General features: G+C 38.6%; 1 protein-coding gene across 1 annotated transcript in view; it reads left to right on the plus strand.

Moving 5' to 3' along the window:
• The first annotated feature begins 466 nt into the window (after positions 1–466).
• cspg4 (chondroitin sulfate proteoglycan 4) overlaps positions 467–18186 on the plus strand; it is a 68872-nt gene continuing 51152 nt past the window's right edge. The window contains exon 1 of the mRNA XM_067436627.1: positions 467–594. Coding sequence (XP_067292728.1) covers positions 522–594 — 73 coding nt within the window. The 5' untranslated portion in view covers positions 467–521. The remainder of the gene's footprint in view (positions 595–18186) is intronic.

Consider the following 18186-nt stretch of genomic DNA (forward strand, 5'->3'; position numbering starts at 1 on the left):
AACCTTTAGTGAAAAGATGTAGAGTGAAGAACATTTTAATAATCTTTTCCACTAAAGAACTTTTTGTGATTTGGAAAGGTTCCATGAATGTTAAAGGTTCTCCGTGGAACCAGATTCCAATTACGCAGTTTATGAGGTTTTAGTCCTTACATATGGCGTCTAGGTGATTATTTCATGCACTTTATGATCCAATCTTAAGAATTCTCAAGGTTTAGAGAAACTCTGAGGCCCGTCTGCTTTTTGAATGAAAGCTGAATCATTCAACAGAGCAGAGAGGATGGAAATTGGGGGTGGAGAAGCACAAGAGAGAAGAAAAAGAAGTGTAGTTTTTCCAGAGGGGCGTTGCAGGGCTGGGCATGGGTGTGTGTGTGTTAGGGGCTGGATTTCTCTTTGCATTTGGGGGGGCTTCAGGGTATCACTTTCATCCGTGTCTGTCCCGCCCCCTCTATGAGTACACCCCGCACACGCTCCAAGTCCCAAAGTGGCCACAGAGACTCTGAGACTCGGACTAAAGTGGCAAGATGAGCGCCCTGTGTCCGCTCCAGTCTGCCTTCTTCCTGGCACTGCTATACCTGCTTCAGACTGTCCACGGAGGTAAGACCACTCAATCTCGTTTTTTAGGACTATTTAAGCCGTAATATTATGTGTTTGCAAAAGTTTTTAAAAAGTTGCATTGTTTTGTATTCTGCAAGGATATGGAGCTCAAGCTCAGTAGAAAAGCTTCAAACATCTCAAAGTGTGTGTGTGTGGAAGGTTTCCTCACAGAAAAGTCATTCATACTTGTGAGGCTTGAGTCTGTTCTGCCGGTGTACAATAAACTCACAGTTCGCTGACCCCTCCTTCTCGCGCTTCCGTTGAGGGCTCTTTGCGTGCATTGGGCAGTCTGGCACCGGCTCGCGCAGATCAGAGGTCCTGAAATAAAGAGTCACTTTCAGAGGTGTGGATCAGCTGCCCTACACACAGATGTTCTTGCTTTTCCGCTCTGAGTTCTTTAGCGGCGCCTGTGAGACCTGCAGTCTAATTAGCGAGCACGTTAAAGTGGCACTGAAGTGAGCGTTGTTAAGCTTCGGATCAAAGCGTTTCTCCATGACCAGCTGCCACAAACTCACATGATGGCAGAGATACCGGCAACACCACATTCTACAATGAGTGTTTGAGCTGGTACTCTCAGGAATGTTTTGGTATCTACATCCTGACACCACATGAAGTCCATATGTGGAGACAGTGAGAGTAAGAGTGGTTGGAAAATACTACACATGTATGCTGAACAGTAGATGAAAGACCTCATGGGCGTGGCGGGCGTGGCAAGCACGTGTGGGGTGTGGCACAAGTAGATATTCAGATTTATTTTAAGTAAAACAAATTATCATATCTGATACATCAGGCTTTCATTGCACATATGATATGGTGAAAATATGGAGCTCATACTTAAGGAGGAAAACGCCTCAATTTTATTTTATATCTACTGCATACTTATTATGCATGATTTGATCTCACACCATTCTGTTATACAGATTAGAGCTTATTGTACCCCCTTGATTTGGTTTCCATCATATTTTGAGGGTGGTACTCAATTTGTCCAGCTGAAGCAGTTTATATTAAAGCATTTGTACGTCATTATTGTGTTCCACAGGGCTTGGTTTTGGGTCCTCTTTTATTTATTATTTATCCCTATATATTTTATCCTTTGGTAGTATTTTTATGAAATATGCTAATTGGCTCATTCCTGGAGGTGTTCATCTTGAAATATTACTAGCAATATAACATTTATTCTCTCATCTACTTTATAAAAATCAGAAAGATTTCAAAGCAAAAAGGCACGTGTCCCAAGAATGCTTTTCTTACTTAGTATTTTTGTCTTTTTTCCAGTGTAAATATCTAAAACTTCTTAAATCAAGATGCTTAACTAGACAAACAAAATGACGGTGAAGATATGTTTTCTTGTTTTCTGGGGGGGAAAGTTTTTGCTTAAACCAGTAAAATCATCTGCCAACGGAGTAAAATAATCTTGTTTCTGTCCCAAACAGGATTTCAGAACAGAAACAAGAATAGGTTTCTTACATTTTTTGCAGGGTTTTTTTTTATTTTATTTGCAGTGACCTATAAAGGGGGGCTTTTTTAATGATACTAAAATGCCTTTTCCTTGCAATCAATCAATCGAACACAGAAGGCATGTAAAATTATGTAAAACAGGTATTTCAGCAATATCTTAATGATTTTGATCATTTAGAGGCCTTAGAAAATGTTAGCGTATTAAAATTGATAGTAAGCTTTATAGAGTTAAAGGAATGTTCTAGGTATAATACAATTTATCCACAGCATTTGTGGCTTGTTTATTAACTGACTATTCATAAAAATCCATTTCCCTTGGATTCTGTTTCATGAACTGAAGCAAATGAAAGGATGTTACCAAAATTAATTTAGCTTTGTGTTTCACTGATGTTCATTTAAAAATATCCAAAGATTCTCCACAGACTTGTAACAGAAAAGAGCAAAAACTTTGTCATTTAATATTTTAAGGCAGGGCTTAGCAAAGGCTCAATAGTTCATAGTCAAGAGTGATGCTGCATCTGAAATGGAATACTTCCCTGCTAAATAGTATGTGAAAAACAGTACGGCAAAATACATAGCATTTGAAAAACAGTAGACGAAGAGTCTCAGGATTTGCCCATGGGCGTGCTGATCTGGAAACTAGGTGTGTTCATGCGCATTGTTGGTGCGTTGCTAATTTGAGGAACTGAAAATGTTTATTTTTTCAGTATTTTGTGTTATTTAAAGAGCGCGTTAGTAATATTCAATTAGGCGGGTGCACAACACGCGTTCACTCTGCTTATTACACACACAGGGACGTGCAGCAGCACTACCATGACAAATATTAAAAATTAAAGGGATTTCTCTCTGGAGAAGCATTTAGTCTTTACGCTCGCAAATTCCACCAAGTAAATATAGTTAATCTGCCGCTGAAAAGGGGCGGGGCTACATAAGCGCTATTTGGCACGTTGTTCCGACATGTGAACATTTTGCTCAACCAATGGTGAGAGTTTTGGGGCAGGACTTCCTGTTTTATTAGTAGATGATAGGATCATAGACCGTAAAAAAATATGGACGACTCGACATCATCCGTTTCCGCTTGCCATATTTGAAGCTTTCAGGCAGCCTTGCACGGTGCGGACATCTTGGGACCGAGTCTGCGCAGTAGCGATTTCGGGGCCGGAGTTGCGCAGTAGAGCGTAGGAAGTAGAGCAGGAAGTACAGTCGCAATATCAAAAGCCCGCCCACACTCTCACAGATGCAGAACAATTAATTATGTTGGCGCGAAATAAACAGTTATGGAAATGTAGAAATTAAAGCTAAAGCTCTAATCTGCTCCCAAAAATTTCGAAAAAAGTCCGTTAGTGCCTCAGTGACAACTTCACTCAGAGAAGCCGTCAGTCTCAGCTGTCAATCATGACGTCACACCCCCCGTTTTTATAGCATCAAATAACTAACTCAAACTAAACTTATTTTTAAAACGAACACCTGAAATGAAATCATCGTGATGATAACTGCCTTCAGTGACATAAACTAACTTTGGGGGAAAATTTTTGAAGTGTAATTGTATTATTTAGTTTGCCTCGCGTCCATTAGAAATCACAGAGGGGCGGCTATACTGGGACCGGTCACCGGGGGGCGATCGAGGCGCGAAAGCTTCAGTAAATGAGAGGGAGACTGCAGGCTTGGATAGGATTGTTTGGGAAGCCTATTTGAATACAATCATTCTTTTTTACATTCCAGCCATTTAAAAAAAAAATGCTAGGATTATTAAAAAATGAAGCTAATATAGGGTGGGGACTTGGTCCTAGCCATTAGTTGTTTATTGGATGAAGGGAGGTCTGAATGCAAGCATGCAGTTGATTGCCGGGTTAAAAAAAGAAATACATGCATGAATGAATCGTTCACCATAAGATCAATAACAGGAATTCTAAAATTGATTGGGTTAATTATAATTTCATGGCCAACTGAAAATGAATCATAAGACATCGGAGACTGTGACTGTCATGGTTAATCAGGTTTTTAGATTTTATTGACTCAGTAAAGAGTGTACCAGCAACATCGTTGGATTATGAAACCTCCAAGCCTCTGTCTCCACGGCAACACGTTACACAAACAGGCCTGTGAGCTGTAAGCATTTAAGGCTATACAAGGAGTGTGTGTGGATGCATGTTGTGATTGCAGCAGTGCATATGTTTGAGTCCGGGTAGTTGGCAGGGTAATAAATGTTTGTACAGCTCTGCACATCAGATTAATAAACATAATATTTGCATTTGTAAATTGATGAGATTAGTTCGCTGGTTTCAGAGAGCGCTGCAGTTTCCAGCGCGACAAGGGGCATCTCAGAAACAGAAGGCAAACATTTATCTTCGCTGATCTCTCAGCGGTCTGCTGTTTGTGATAGGGTAATGGGACGAATGTTTCAAGATTATTTTGGATGTGGACCTTGAATGGAAGTAGCCTGCGTGCCACACAGAAAGACATCAATCTGTCTATTCATCTCATGCTACTCGCTTTAGGGCAGACTTGTTCTGAAAATCATACAGATTTCCTATACTGTAAATTATACAGGGTGGCGTTTCAGAACTTTTCATAAGTCATTTGCTGGTGAATCAAATTGCACTGGACATGCTGTATGTTTAATTTACTAAAAATAATTGGTTCATAAGAGTCATTTGTTTGTGAATTGAACTACACTGGTTATGCAGTACGTACGCGTTTGATTCACTAAAAGGATCTGGTTCATAAGAGTCATTTGTTTGTGAATTGGACTACACTGATTATGCAGTACGTGTTTGATTCACTAAAAGGATCTGGTTCATAAGAGTCATTTGTTTGTGAATTGGACTACACTGGTTATGCAGTATGTACGCATTTGATTCACTAAAAGGATCTGGTTCATAAGAGTCATTTGTTTGTGAGTTGAACTACACTGGTTATGCAGTACGTCCGCGTTTGATTCACTAAAAGGATCTGGTTCATAAGAGTCATTTGTTTGTGAATTGGACTACACTGATTATGCAGTACGTGTTTGATTCACTAAAAGGATCTGGTTCATAAGAGTCATTTCTTTGTGAATTGAACTACACTGGTTATGCAGTACGTACGTGTTTGATTCACTAAAAGGATCTGGTTCATGAGAGTCATTTGTTTGTGAATTGGACTACACTGGTTATGCAGTACGTGTTTGATTCACTAAAAGGATCTGGTTCATAAGAGTCATTTGTTTGTGAATTGGACTACACGGATTATGCAGTACGTACACGTTTGATTCACTAAAAGGATCTGGTTCATAAGAGTCATTTGTTTGTGAATTGAACTACACTGGTTATGCAGTACGTACGCGTTTGATTCACTAAAAGGATCTGGTTCATAAGAGTCATTTGTTTGTGAATTGAACTACACTGGTTATGCAGTACGTACGCGTTTGATTCATTAAAAGGATCTGGTTCATAAGAGTCATTTGTTTGTGAATTGAACTACATTGGTTATGTGTTTGATTCACTCAAAAAAAAATGGTTCATAAGAGTCATGAATCAAATTGCACTGGACATGCTGTATGCGTTTAATTTACTAAAAATAATTGGTTCATGGAATCATTTGCTTGTGAATTGGACTACACTGGTTATGCAATTTGTGTTAGATTCACACACAAAAAAAGGTTCATAAGAGTAATTTGTTCGTGAGTCAGGCTTAAATGGTCATACTGTAAGTGTTTGATTTTTTCAAAAGAACTAGTTTGTAGGATTCATTTGTTTGTGAATCAAACTACAATGGTCACATTGCATGTCATTGTTTTGCACAACCTGTGATGTCAACTGATTAGAAAGACATTTTTTGCCATTATTTCGCGGTACACACTCTTTTTTATACTGTGCAACATTCACAACTCGAGTAAAATATTTATTTTGCTGTAGTGCTGAAGTTTGCATCGACTCTTTTGCGATAAATCTAAAAATCAATATTTTTACTCAGACTCACACTCGTGTAGGTGGACGGTTCTTGACAAGAATAGGCTGCAATTCAGCCAGACTTTATGCTGATAATCAAACGTCTGGCTATACCAGACTAACTCTACTCCAGTAGTTGAGGTTGGGTCTTCAGGGTTCCCAACTGCAGTCCCCATGGAAACCTGCCACCCACACACGAATCAATGCGGAAAGTATGAAACCCTGATCCTTGAGACATTCCCTCCTCACTGTCCTCCTCAATAAATGATATGTCAGTATGAAACACACACACACAACCTCAACACAATACCAGACCGTAGGGAAGAGATAAACTCCCTACTCCTGTCATTTCATATTCACCCAATAGAATCTCAAGTGGCACTATGGAGACACAGAAGTATTTGTGGGTATATATATGCCATGGTCTGGGTAGTCGTCCCTGCAGTGACTCTTGGCCAAATCACTGTCACAATAGATCAGGCTAAATTTATCTTCAAAATCATCACTCAACCATTGGCCCATGAACACAAACACACACACTTCAGGGATATTACTGTGTGATATGTCACTGTTTATCCTTTTGGTGCCCTATAATTTCAGAAATAACCCTGCATAACGATAAATGCTTTTGGTCTTAAAATTATTTGTGCATGTTAAAGGGATAGTTCACCCAAAAATGAAAATGTGATGTTCATCTGCTTTCACGCTAATTTGCCCTGTGCAGTAAATCTGTCCCTTTAAGAGTTTGCTTTTGAAAATGATTGGATCCTGCACTAATTGAACAGCTATTGAAAGAACATCTGGAAAGTTTTCCAATGCTCTTTGGGTTAATAGTGAAAGTTTTAACCGTGTTTAATATTTGGTAATTGCACTGAGTTGAGGTGGTTCCCTCAGGGGAAGTTTTGCATGAGTTATCTTCATGAGACAGCACAAGGAACACCACAACATCACACAGTTTCCTCAGAGACAAACACTTTTCAGTCCGCTGATCAGGAAACTAGGCCAGCAGCCACCATATTGGCTTGACAAGATCATTTACAGTGCAGTATCACTCGGTATCAGAGGGGCACAACAGCTAGAATTGAAGCCCAAGCAAGAACAAATGGATGAAAGACATCTGTAGTTCACAAAACCCATGAAATATACAGCATTTTACAGTGGTTAGTGATCTACACAGGACAGCATTCATGGCATATGGTGACAGAGATAAATAAATTCCTGTTTCTCAATCTTAGAAATCCCATGACGGCACTAAAAATAAAGGTCCTAAAAAGGGTTTTGCAGCCTGATGCAACAGGAAAACCTTTTCAAGTTCTGTGAATCTTTAGAAAACCATCTGCTGGTGATTTAAAGAGGCAGGAGAGCTTGATATTTTCTTTGTTAATAATTAATACCAACATTTAGTAGGTTAACCTTAAGAACCAACGCTAAAATGCTAAAATGTGCCATGGTATTATGTTTTGTTGATACCACACAAATTCCAATAGCAATTTTAATACCTTAGAGTAAAATGTAAAGTACTAAATATTTAGCTGTCTGGTTACATTTTGCTCCATGGTACCTAAAAATGCCATACTACTCAAATTACCATGGTATCATGTTAAAGCAAAAGCATGGCTAAACCATGGTACTCTTATATATACCGTAGTACTGAATGTGTGCCAAGCTATTTACATTGTTTTCCAAGGTACTTCAGAAATACCATGGTGCCAAGTTCAAAAACATTACAAATATCTGTGTGTTTTGATACATACCATTCTTTACCAATGGTATATATAAAAGTATTATGATATTACCATGTTTTTTGTACATAGTACCATAGTAATTCCAACTGCATGGATTTTTTAAATTACTTTAGAGTGAAGTGTAAATAGCATGGTAAACTTTCATAATAACTATGGCACAATATATACCAAATTACCATTATGTAGGTTAATTCCCATGGTATTCCTGGAAGAACACTGAAGTAAAATGTAAATGGCATTGTGAATTAATATTGTAATGATTCAGTATATATCAATGGTGTTAAAATTAGTGTACCATGGTACCACCACAGCACACTTTATGAGAGTATAATGTCACACCAAAAACTTTAATCTTCAAAGAATAGCTAACATAACATACAAAAGTGTTCCTGAAACCTGGCTTCTTCTAAAAACAGAATTTCATTTGTGAACTTTTTTTCATTTGCGAATAATCTTCCAGTCTTCCATGTCTACTGCGCTCTCTGGTTTGACTGCAGTCTGTGAACGGAGGGGCGATGCTAGAACTTTTAACTGGGATCCTCACTTAGCCGTTAGCATGCCTGCGTGTCAGCTCTGACTTCTGTCCTGCATTAAACCTCCATCCAGCCAGAGGCGTTCTGGGTTATTTGCAAACATCTCTTTAGAAAGGCGCTCTCTGGAGACCGAGTGGAGCGCTGGGACAGGCCTTTCTGCAGCGGAGGGGATAAATATAACCCACTCTCAAACGGGGCATGTGCTTCCTCAGAGGCTGCTGTTAGCAGACTGGGTGGGGTAACAGGTCGTTACTGTGAGTCACAGGGACACAGTTATTCCGTCATCGCAGGATTCGGTGAGCTTAAAATAAATAGAAGGAAAGAAATTAAATGAGCTGAGTGCTAGGGAGGGCGAAAGCTGTCAGTCACAGAACTTAATCTTTAACATAGCAACGGTGTATCCACTTCTAGTCTTTTTTGCTTGTCTTTTTATCCTAATATTCTTAAAAACAAGATACATGTACTTTTACACAACACTGCATAAGATATTAAGACTTGTTTTCAGAGAACAGAGAATGTGCTTTAATATGAGTGTATTTTTTTTAATACATTTATATTTAAGATACAATTTATAAGCAAGGTTTAATATATTGCACACTTCTGCTACTCAATTTGTCTTGTCTGAAGGATTTTCTCATAATTTAACTGAAAAATACACCACAACAGTCTTTTCTGAAACTCTATAACTACTGTATAACGTGACTTATACAGTGGCATGATCTAAAACACAGTGTTACAGCACACCAGCACACTCTATACAGGGACGCTCTAAACGCAACTCTACACAATGATGTTCTATAATACAACTCTATAGCACAACAGGGTTCATAAAGTAACACAATTAACACAACACTATTCAGCAGCATTGTCGATAACGCAACTCCATAGCAAAACAGGGTGTATAAAGCAACTCTATACCGCAACTCTATGACACTAAGCTTTATAATCTGACTCTATACTGTGACGCTCTATAACAGACATCTATAGTGCAACAGCGTATAAACCAACTCTATACAGCAACACGCTCTATAATGCAACTCTATATTATGACACTCTATAACGCAAGTCTATACAGCAACACGCTCTATAACGCAACTCTATATCATGACGCTCTATAACGCATCTCTATAGTGCAACACGCTCTATAATGTAACTCTATACAGCAACACGCTCTATAATGTAACTCTATATCATGACGCTCTATAATGCAAGTCTATACAGCAACACACTCTATAACACAACTCTATATCATGACGCTTTATAACGCAAGTCTATACACCAACACGCTCTATAATGCAACTCTATATAATGATGCTCTATAACGCAAGTCTATACAGCAACACACTCTATAACACAACTCTATATCATGACGCTCTATAACGCAAGTCTATACAGCAACACACTCTATAATGCAACTCTATATCATGAAACTCTATAACGCAACTCTATACAACAATACGCTCTATAATGTAACTCTATACAGCAACACGCTCTATAATGTAACTCTATACAGCAACACACTCTATAATGCAACTCTATCATGACGCTCTATAACGCAAGTCTATACAGCAACACACTCTATAACACAACTCTATATCATGACGCTCTATAACGCAAGTCTATACAGCAACACACTCTATAATGCAACTCTATATCATGAAACTCTATAACGCAACTCTATACAACAACACGCTCTATAATGTAACTCTATACAGCAACACGCTCTATAATGTAACTGTATATCATGACGCATAACGCAACTCTATTCAGCTACGCTCTATAATGCACTCAGATACAGAGATCTAAAAAGCGACCATTGCCTGTGAAGAAATTCTATACAGTGATGCTCTATAAAACAACTCTAAACCGCAGCACGCTCTATAAAGCCACTCTATAGTGCAACAGGGTCTATAAAGTAACACCATAATGCCACACACTTTACACAGTATAACACAACCCTACAGCTTACTGTTCTCTATAATACAAAACTATAGCGTGGCATGCTCTATAATGCAACTCAATAGTCATCTTGCTCTACAATGCAACTGTGCAGAGCATCACGGTCTACAAAACAATTCCATAACGCAGCACAGTTGATAAAACACTGCAACACACAACTCAACACTAACTCTTGGAAAAACAGAAAGCTACTCCTGACACTGTATATTGTGTATGTGGACTGTGTGCACTGTTTGAAGTCTATGTGGGTGGGGGGTAATACGTTCTCTAATACTTCACCAGCCTCTTGGGGAAACATTAGCAGGGCAATTATACATTAGCAACTCTGTGGACATAAATGAACCTCCTGTTTGGGGGTCTCTAACGATGTGAATTTATTAACCGAATGCTCCGGTTTTGTTGGGAGTTCTCTGGATGTTTGCATGCTAAGAATCCATATGGATCATTTTAATTGCAGTCGATGGTAGATTAAGTCCAGGCCATTAAATGCTGCATGTTCAGTCTGTAAATTCCACAGATTTTTGACCCCGTCCTCAACATAAACACCAGAATGCCTCAGAATCTTTACACCTCAAATATTCCCCACAAGGCATGTTATCTATTATAAATGAGGTTCTTCTGCACAATTATTAAAAAAGCCAAATGGTTTCTGCCATTGCTCATTAAAATCTGATCCTTAGAGCTGAATTTAAAGTAAATGTTTGACCTGTTCTCCACCCAGGCCCGTTAAAGTCCAAATGCGCGACAGACTGCCGGGGGAGGAATCAAACAGCCGCTCTACAGTCCGTTTGCATAACAGACAGTAAACAGACACAAGTTTAAATCGATAAACTCTAGTAATGAAGTCAGAGGAGCTCTAAATGTTGGTCAGGTCTGGAAGCTTCTGGGGAAGGTCAGGGAATCGAAGGGCGAATCTGCTCTGAGAATTCCAAGCAGCTCCTTCAAAACACTTCATCTGCAAGTGAAAGAGCCGAGCTACATTCTTCAAAAACAATGAAAAGATCTAATTATCATTCCATATTTCCAACCCGCATGCAAGCCAATGAGCAGGGCCTGAAGTGGCCCTTGGGGGGAATTGCATTTTGATGGATGCGTGAACAGCTGCTGTGAATGCTGGAAAGCCGTGAATTTGACTTCTGTTCTTCGCTAACACAATGCTCGCTCTCTTGTAATCCGCTTTGGTACGAAAGTGCGCATATCGTAAATAGTTTTCCATGTGTCATCTTCGTAGAGCCAGTAATGTCAGAGGAATGCGACTTCAGGATGTTGCACAGAACAAACAGGTTTACGAACAGAGCCAGTTCAACTTGGCAGTCTGTTTGGCAACGTGAATCCTATTCAAGAGTCATGGAAAATATGAGAATGATGGATGAACAAAGCTGCATGAATCCTATATTAAAAAGTCAAGGACAATGCCGAACTTCACTCCGGTTAACGGATATGAAAGTGAACCATGTTGGAATGGCTGATCAGGCATTACCGAACATCTATGACTGAGTAAACGGCTCCGAATTCCTGGTGGCATCTGGATTTTACAGTCTATTCAGTGAATGATTATGAAATACAAAGGAAATATCTGAAAACCTTCCTCTGAGATGTATGGTGAAAAATGATGGTATACGATTGAAGACGTATACAATTCACTGGCACATTAGTGGGATTGTGTGAAAGTTCTTCTGTTTTCAGTCTACATTTCAGTCAACGTGAGTTCATTTAGTGCGATATTTTTTAAAATACTGTTTTATACCTGACAAGACAACATTAAAATTAAAACTGACCTAATTTATTGTCTTCACTATGTCAATCCACATTTCTGGTCTTTTACCTGTCATACCTAGACCACCTTTATCAACTTCTATAGGATAAAATCAAGTCCTGTTGAACTTTGTTTCACTGAATATCCATTTCTATCACATTTGGAAAGTGTTGGAAAATGTTGATCCAGAATTATTTTCATTGGTGAAAGAAAGAGTTTGAATTTCTTTGGACGAGTTCAGAAGCAAGGATAATTTGATAGACATGATTTTTCAGTATGCAATGAGCTAAAAATGTCACACATTTACAGAAAAAAAGCTTACTTCCACATCACAAAATAAGGTGGATAACATCCTATACTACTGCAAACTATAACATAACTCCATAGAGCAGCATAACGCAGCTCTATAGCAAAACAGGGTGTATAATGATTGTTTTAAAGTAAAAGGCTACAACAAGATATTCTAAGGCAACTATGCCACAAAACTCTATAACAGAACTCTATACACTGTAAAAATAAAAAAATAAAAAGTGACAGCCTGAAATTTTTAAGTACAATCGACTTGGATGTTTAAGTTATTTCAACTTAGATTATGTTAAACTGACTTAAAAAATTGTTTGCATTTTGTATAACTTATAAAAAAAGTTTAACATTGCTTAACTTATTTTTATAAGTTAAAACAATTTTAAAACACGTTGTCATAACTTATTGAACATATCATTTTTTACAGTGTAGTGCAACAGAGTGTATAAAGCAACTCTATACAGCAACACTCCCTATAATGCAGCTCAATACGATGACGCTTTATAACGCAACTCTGTGGCGCAACGCGCTCTATAACGTATTTCTATACTGTGACGCTCTATAACGCAACTCTATACAGCAACACGCTCTATAATGCTACTCTATAGTGCAACAGGATCTATAAAGCAACTCCACATGCTTTATAGTATAATGCAACTCTACAGTGCAATGTTCTCTATAATACAAAACTATAGCATGACATGCTCTATAAATGCAATTCAATAGTGCAACTTGCTCTACGATGCAACTGTGCAGAGCATCACGGTCTACAAAACAATTCAATAACGCAGCACAGTTGATAAAACACCATGAACACTTTATAACACTTACACAACTCGACAATGGGTGAGTTTACATGCACACCAGTAAGCTGATAACTTACTAAGTTTATGCTAAGCTAAAAATATCAGCTTATTGAAAAAACCAGTTTTCCCCGTTTACATGCAAACCAGTAAACGGACAACACAAGAAAACCGCGTTTACATGACTTTATAAATAAACTGGGTTATTTCCTTGTAGTGACGTCAAACATAATATTGTCCGTATCTGACTCGGGAGTCAGTTATCAAATGTTAAATGTGTTGTGATGTTAAATAAAGCGTGCACCGTGTCAGCGGGAGATTTACAGCTCATATTATCCCACATAAAGATACAGATGCAGCGTTTGACTGAACCTCTTCTACTTCTGCATGAGAAGAGAACACATCTTTACTATGTTCTGGGTCCATGAGTCTGCGTTCGTGATACATGTCCTTATTTCATGGAAAACGCTAGCTCGCTCTGTCTGGATGCGTTTAAATCTGCTCTAAGTTTGCGTGTTTGTCACCCATCACACATGCTCACTTCATTAAGCCGACAGAAAGCAGGTTAATGTGTTTACATGCAGCGCGAAATCGGGGTAAGAGGCAAAAAACGGCCTGTCCCGACCGGTTTATGCTTAAGCCGTTCATGACCGTACTCCGATAAAAGAAAACGGGTTCCCGCGTTTACATGACCATGATCATTGTCGGCTTATTAGGCATAATTGGCTTAAGAACGTGCATGTAAACGCACCCAGAGTCATGTTGTCTGTGCTTTTCAGCTACCAATGATCTCTACAAACATTAAGTTCTCTTGTTTTATTAGCTGTATTAAAATGTGATCAACAGGCCCGATGCGTCAGTCTGGAGGGAAAGGAAGTGAATTTTTCTAAATAAAGGCCTTGTGAAGAGTTTTGTAGAGTTGTACTGTTGTCACTGGCAGAGAGAAGTAAGACGGACAACGCCCTCGACCAACAGCCAAACCATTTGGCACCGATGTTAGAGAGCTTCTGGAAGAAGCCGTTATTCAAAAAGCTTGTGAAACACGTCTCCTTTTTTGGTGCTTTTTATTTTAAAAAAATTGTTTTCTCCCCCCTTAGTTTTCCATGATGCAGTGGGACACCTTAGTCGGGTGGGGTTTCAGCACAAAGACCCTTTCTTAAAGCAGAAAAATTACTTTTGTTGAGTCTATTTACTTTATTTGCTCAGTTTTCCCTTTCCATCCACCCTCTCCCCTCCCGTCAGCCCCTCCTGTCTGAGTTGGATTCGTCGAGTGCCTCATAAAGGGTAAAAAAAGCAACTCTCCCTCTTATGAGCACAAATCCATTTCAAGGACTGCCATAGCAATAGTCAGGGCAGTGGTGATCCTGTCTGTGTGGCGGCTGGGAGAAGATCCCACCTCTTTCCGTCTAACAAAACCATAATGACTCAGTCGAGTTAATCAGCGGAAATCAGCAACGTTGACAATGTGCTACGGCTCGCTGTGATTCACAGACACACATACGGCACACATTCAACTAGGTGAGGGACTATAGAGTAATTGCTTCACTGAAAGAGCATGTTTCTGTGAGATTACAAGCTTTGTGTTAGCACTCTATAAACACGGAGCTCTTCAAGCGCAAAAAGGGTCAAACGAAAATTCTCACACACACACACACTAAATTAGGGGTTCATAATAGTTAGTTAATAATATTTAGAATGTTTTTGTCAGATTCCAGGGACAATTTGTACCCAAAGTCTAAAGTACAGTATGTAAGCATACACTATACACTCAAACACTTTTAGTGTTTAGCATGGATGAATGGTCTGGTTATCGACACGTTTAGAGGGCATCTTGATCTTTGTGGTGTTCAGAGGCATTTTGGTGTGAAGAACAAGTAGCGACCTCAGTGTGTGTGTGTATGTCCTTGTTTATATAACATTGTGGGGACCAAATGTCCCCATAAGGATGATAAAACCTTAGATCGCCTACATTGTGGGGGCCAGCCAGCGGTCCCCCCTTTTCAAAAGGCTTATAAATCATACAGGATGAGTTTTTTTGAGAAAGTAAAAATGCAGAATGTGTCCTGTGATGGGTAGGTTTAGGGGCAGGGGCAGTGTAGGGGGATAGAAAATACGGTTTGTGTGTGTGTGTGTGTGTGTGTGTGTGTGTGTGTGTGTGTGTGTGTGTGTGTGTGTGTGTGTGTGTGTGTGTGTGTGTGTGTGTGTGTGTGTGTGTGTGTGTGTGTGTGTGTGTGTGTGTGTGTGTGTGTGTGTGTGTGTGGGCTGTGCAGTAGCTTGAGGGATGGGTGGAGTTAGACACCCTTGTCTTGCGGTCACTCTCACACACCCACACACACACACACACACACACACACACACACACACACACATCTCTGCCTGTCATTAACTCTGATTGATGGCTCTGGAATGGTGGCGGGGAGCCTTGGCCACATGAACAGCGATTCGTTACAGTGCTTAGGAAGGTTTTGTCTAATACAAACTAAGTGGAACGTGATATGATTTACAGCTTTATAATATATAACAGCAGTATAACAGGCCGACAGCACAGCCCTGCTTTTGCATGGATCTCTGGAATATTTGATTGTGATTGGTCAATTGGGGAATTCTATGGTCAGATACCGCTGTATAATGACTCTAATCTCTATGCATTTGTCCCAGGCGACCAATTTCCTATAGCAGTGCTAGTTTTAGATTGCACTACTGTCATTTCCTTCTCTCATAATCAAGCAATTTAAATTTGAATCATGATAAATGTCAATTTATGTATTTACTATTATTTATTAATTTTACAAAAAACTTTGGGATATACAAAACCGTTCTACTTGTTGTCAGGTGTTTCCGTGATTATGCAATTACAATTACAATTCCCGGTTGACCACATAACAGTTTTATATAATGTATCCTAGCATTTGAGGTCTATGTTTATTTATGAACGTCTATTTAGCATTTTGGCCAGGTTTGATGAATAAACCACGCCCATATACCTAGATTCGCCAATCAAAAACCAGAGTCATTTATATGTAGGCTTGGCTGTGTAGTCAAAGAGAGAGAGAGTGGCGATTGTCATGACAAATTAAATTGGGACTTTTTTTTGTGCAAGAGGCCTTGACTAGCATTAAAAGGGATTTGTGGGGAAAACGTGTGAAGTTTATGAAAGTGTTTTCTATTTAATCATGTCTGATTTTATTCATTAGTGCTTTTTGTGATCCCACCGCATGACTAATTCAAGCACAAGGTTTGAATTATCACATAAAAGCATAGTAATATGAAATTGTTTACAGTTATGAAACCAATAAATGTTTTTAATATATATTTTAAAAAAATGAATACACTATTATATGAAGTTTATAAGGCATTTAAAAGCTTTGCAGTTCTCACTCCTGATTTTTGGCATTTTGTTGTTTAACATCTTGAAGGAATCTTGAGAAAAGAGCTGTAGATTAATTTAGTGTGATTCACATGAGTAAAAGATTCAGTCAGCGCGAGATTCACTGGACCTTACCCGGGGTAGATGCCATATTTAATTTGACGTGAATGAAAATGAGGCTGTGAGAAATTTTGTGTAGTTTTTTTGCCCGAAGCAAGCATCACTATTATTTAAAAAGACATAACCTGAGGGGTCATGAACTGAGAAATAAAATTTTCTTTGAGCATATGAGAGGTCGTCATACTATAAGAATATCCTGCAAGTTTCATAGCTGAAAATTTCCTTGTTAGTCCAAGAAACAACTCTTTGAGGAATATGCCTATCGGTGAAAGGCCGCACCTTCATCATCGCACCTTTGGCCCCGCCCACTTGTGTGTTAGTGAGATGACGAGGAGAGAAGAGCGAAACAGGATTATATCTGGACTAAAAATAACATTAAGTTTCAAAGGAGCCTAATGCTAAGAATATGGTCATTTTATTTATTTTCAACAATATGAATGTCTCGCCAAAACTTATGTTATAATCAATGAATCTCTTATTTACATTATGTTTGCACTGTGTTATAGTGAAAGCATTGGTAAGAGTGCAGAAATCGAGATCACTCAACATGTCTATGATCGCTTAATGCTCATCACTCCAACCTTTCATGCCATGATCTAAAGATAATGCTATAGATCTAAATATAATGCTATAATCAACCCTTTTCACGATTAGTTAACCTTGAGAGCTGTAATAGTAAAAACCTGCTAAAAGTTTTCGAGAGAGTTCCATGTGTAATACTAGCTATTTCATATGCAAAGCTTTCAGATATGCAAATTAGGGCCTTTTTAAATAGACAATGAGTCATTAACATTTCAGAAAATTGTAATACAAATTTTTTTTGCAATTGTCAAATCAATCAACAGGGGAATTATGGTGATATCTATTATTTAACTTTTTTCCCTGTATTCACTGAAGGTGTCTTTCCTTAAAGCTACACTGTGTGATATTTCCCCCCATCTAGCGGTGAAAAGGTATATGACCATCCAGTGAATAATAGTTTCTGTTCATCTCAATTCTGATTTCGTTTTAACTCCTACGGTGGCCGATTTAGTCCAAGATTAACATGGCAATCCCCCTCTTCACATTCGACACGGTGCCATCGAGTGTTAAAACGTGAAAGGCGAAGCATAAATTTACGGGTATGTCCCTCTTTGGCTAATGTACTTTTAAGATGGAGGGGCAACATGGCGACTGGCATTCAAACCCCTCACCCGTATGTATTTTCAATGGCATATTATTAACTTCTGAGAATACTTTATTACTTGAAAGAAGTAAATATACATTAATGAGCACATATATTTTTGAAAGAACTAAGTGTTTTTAGCTAAGAATAAACTAAAAAGTTACACAGTGTAGCTTTATACCTTTGAGTGGGTCATTATATGTTCTAGGTTGGCGCTAGCCTTGCATAGCAAGACTTTTGACTATCAATAGTTTAGTACACAAGAAGTATTCAATATAGTAAAAAAGATGAAAAAAAAGTCTGATCAACATACAAATTGGCAAACCAGTTAGATTTGTCTTATTTGACATTCTGAAACCATAATAACAGATTCCCATTTGAACTCTTTGCATAATAGCGCCACAATTTTGATAACGGTTGTAAAGACAGTATCAGTCTGACAGAATGCATTTGT

This window comes from Pseudorasbora parva, chromosome 25 (genome assembly GCF_024679245.1).
Source record: "Pseudorasbora parva isolate DD20220531a chromosome 25, ASM2467924v1, whole genome shotgun sequence".
Classification (NCBI taxonomy): Eukaryota; Metazoa; Chordata; class Actinopteri; order Cypriniformes; family Gobionidae; genus Pseudorasbora; species Pseudorasbora parva.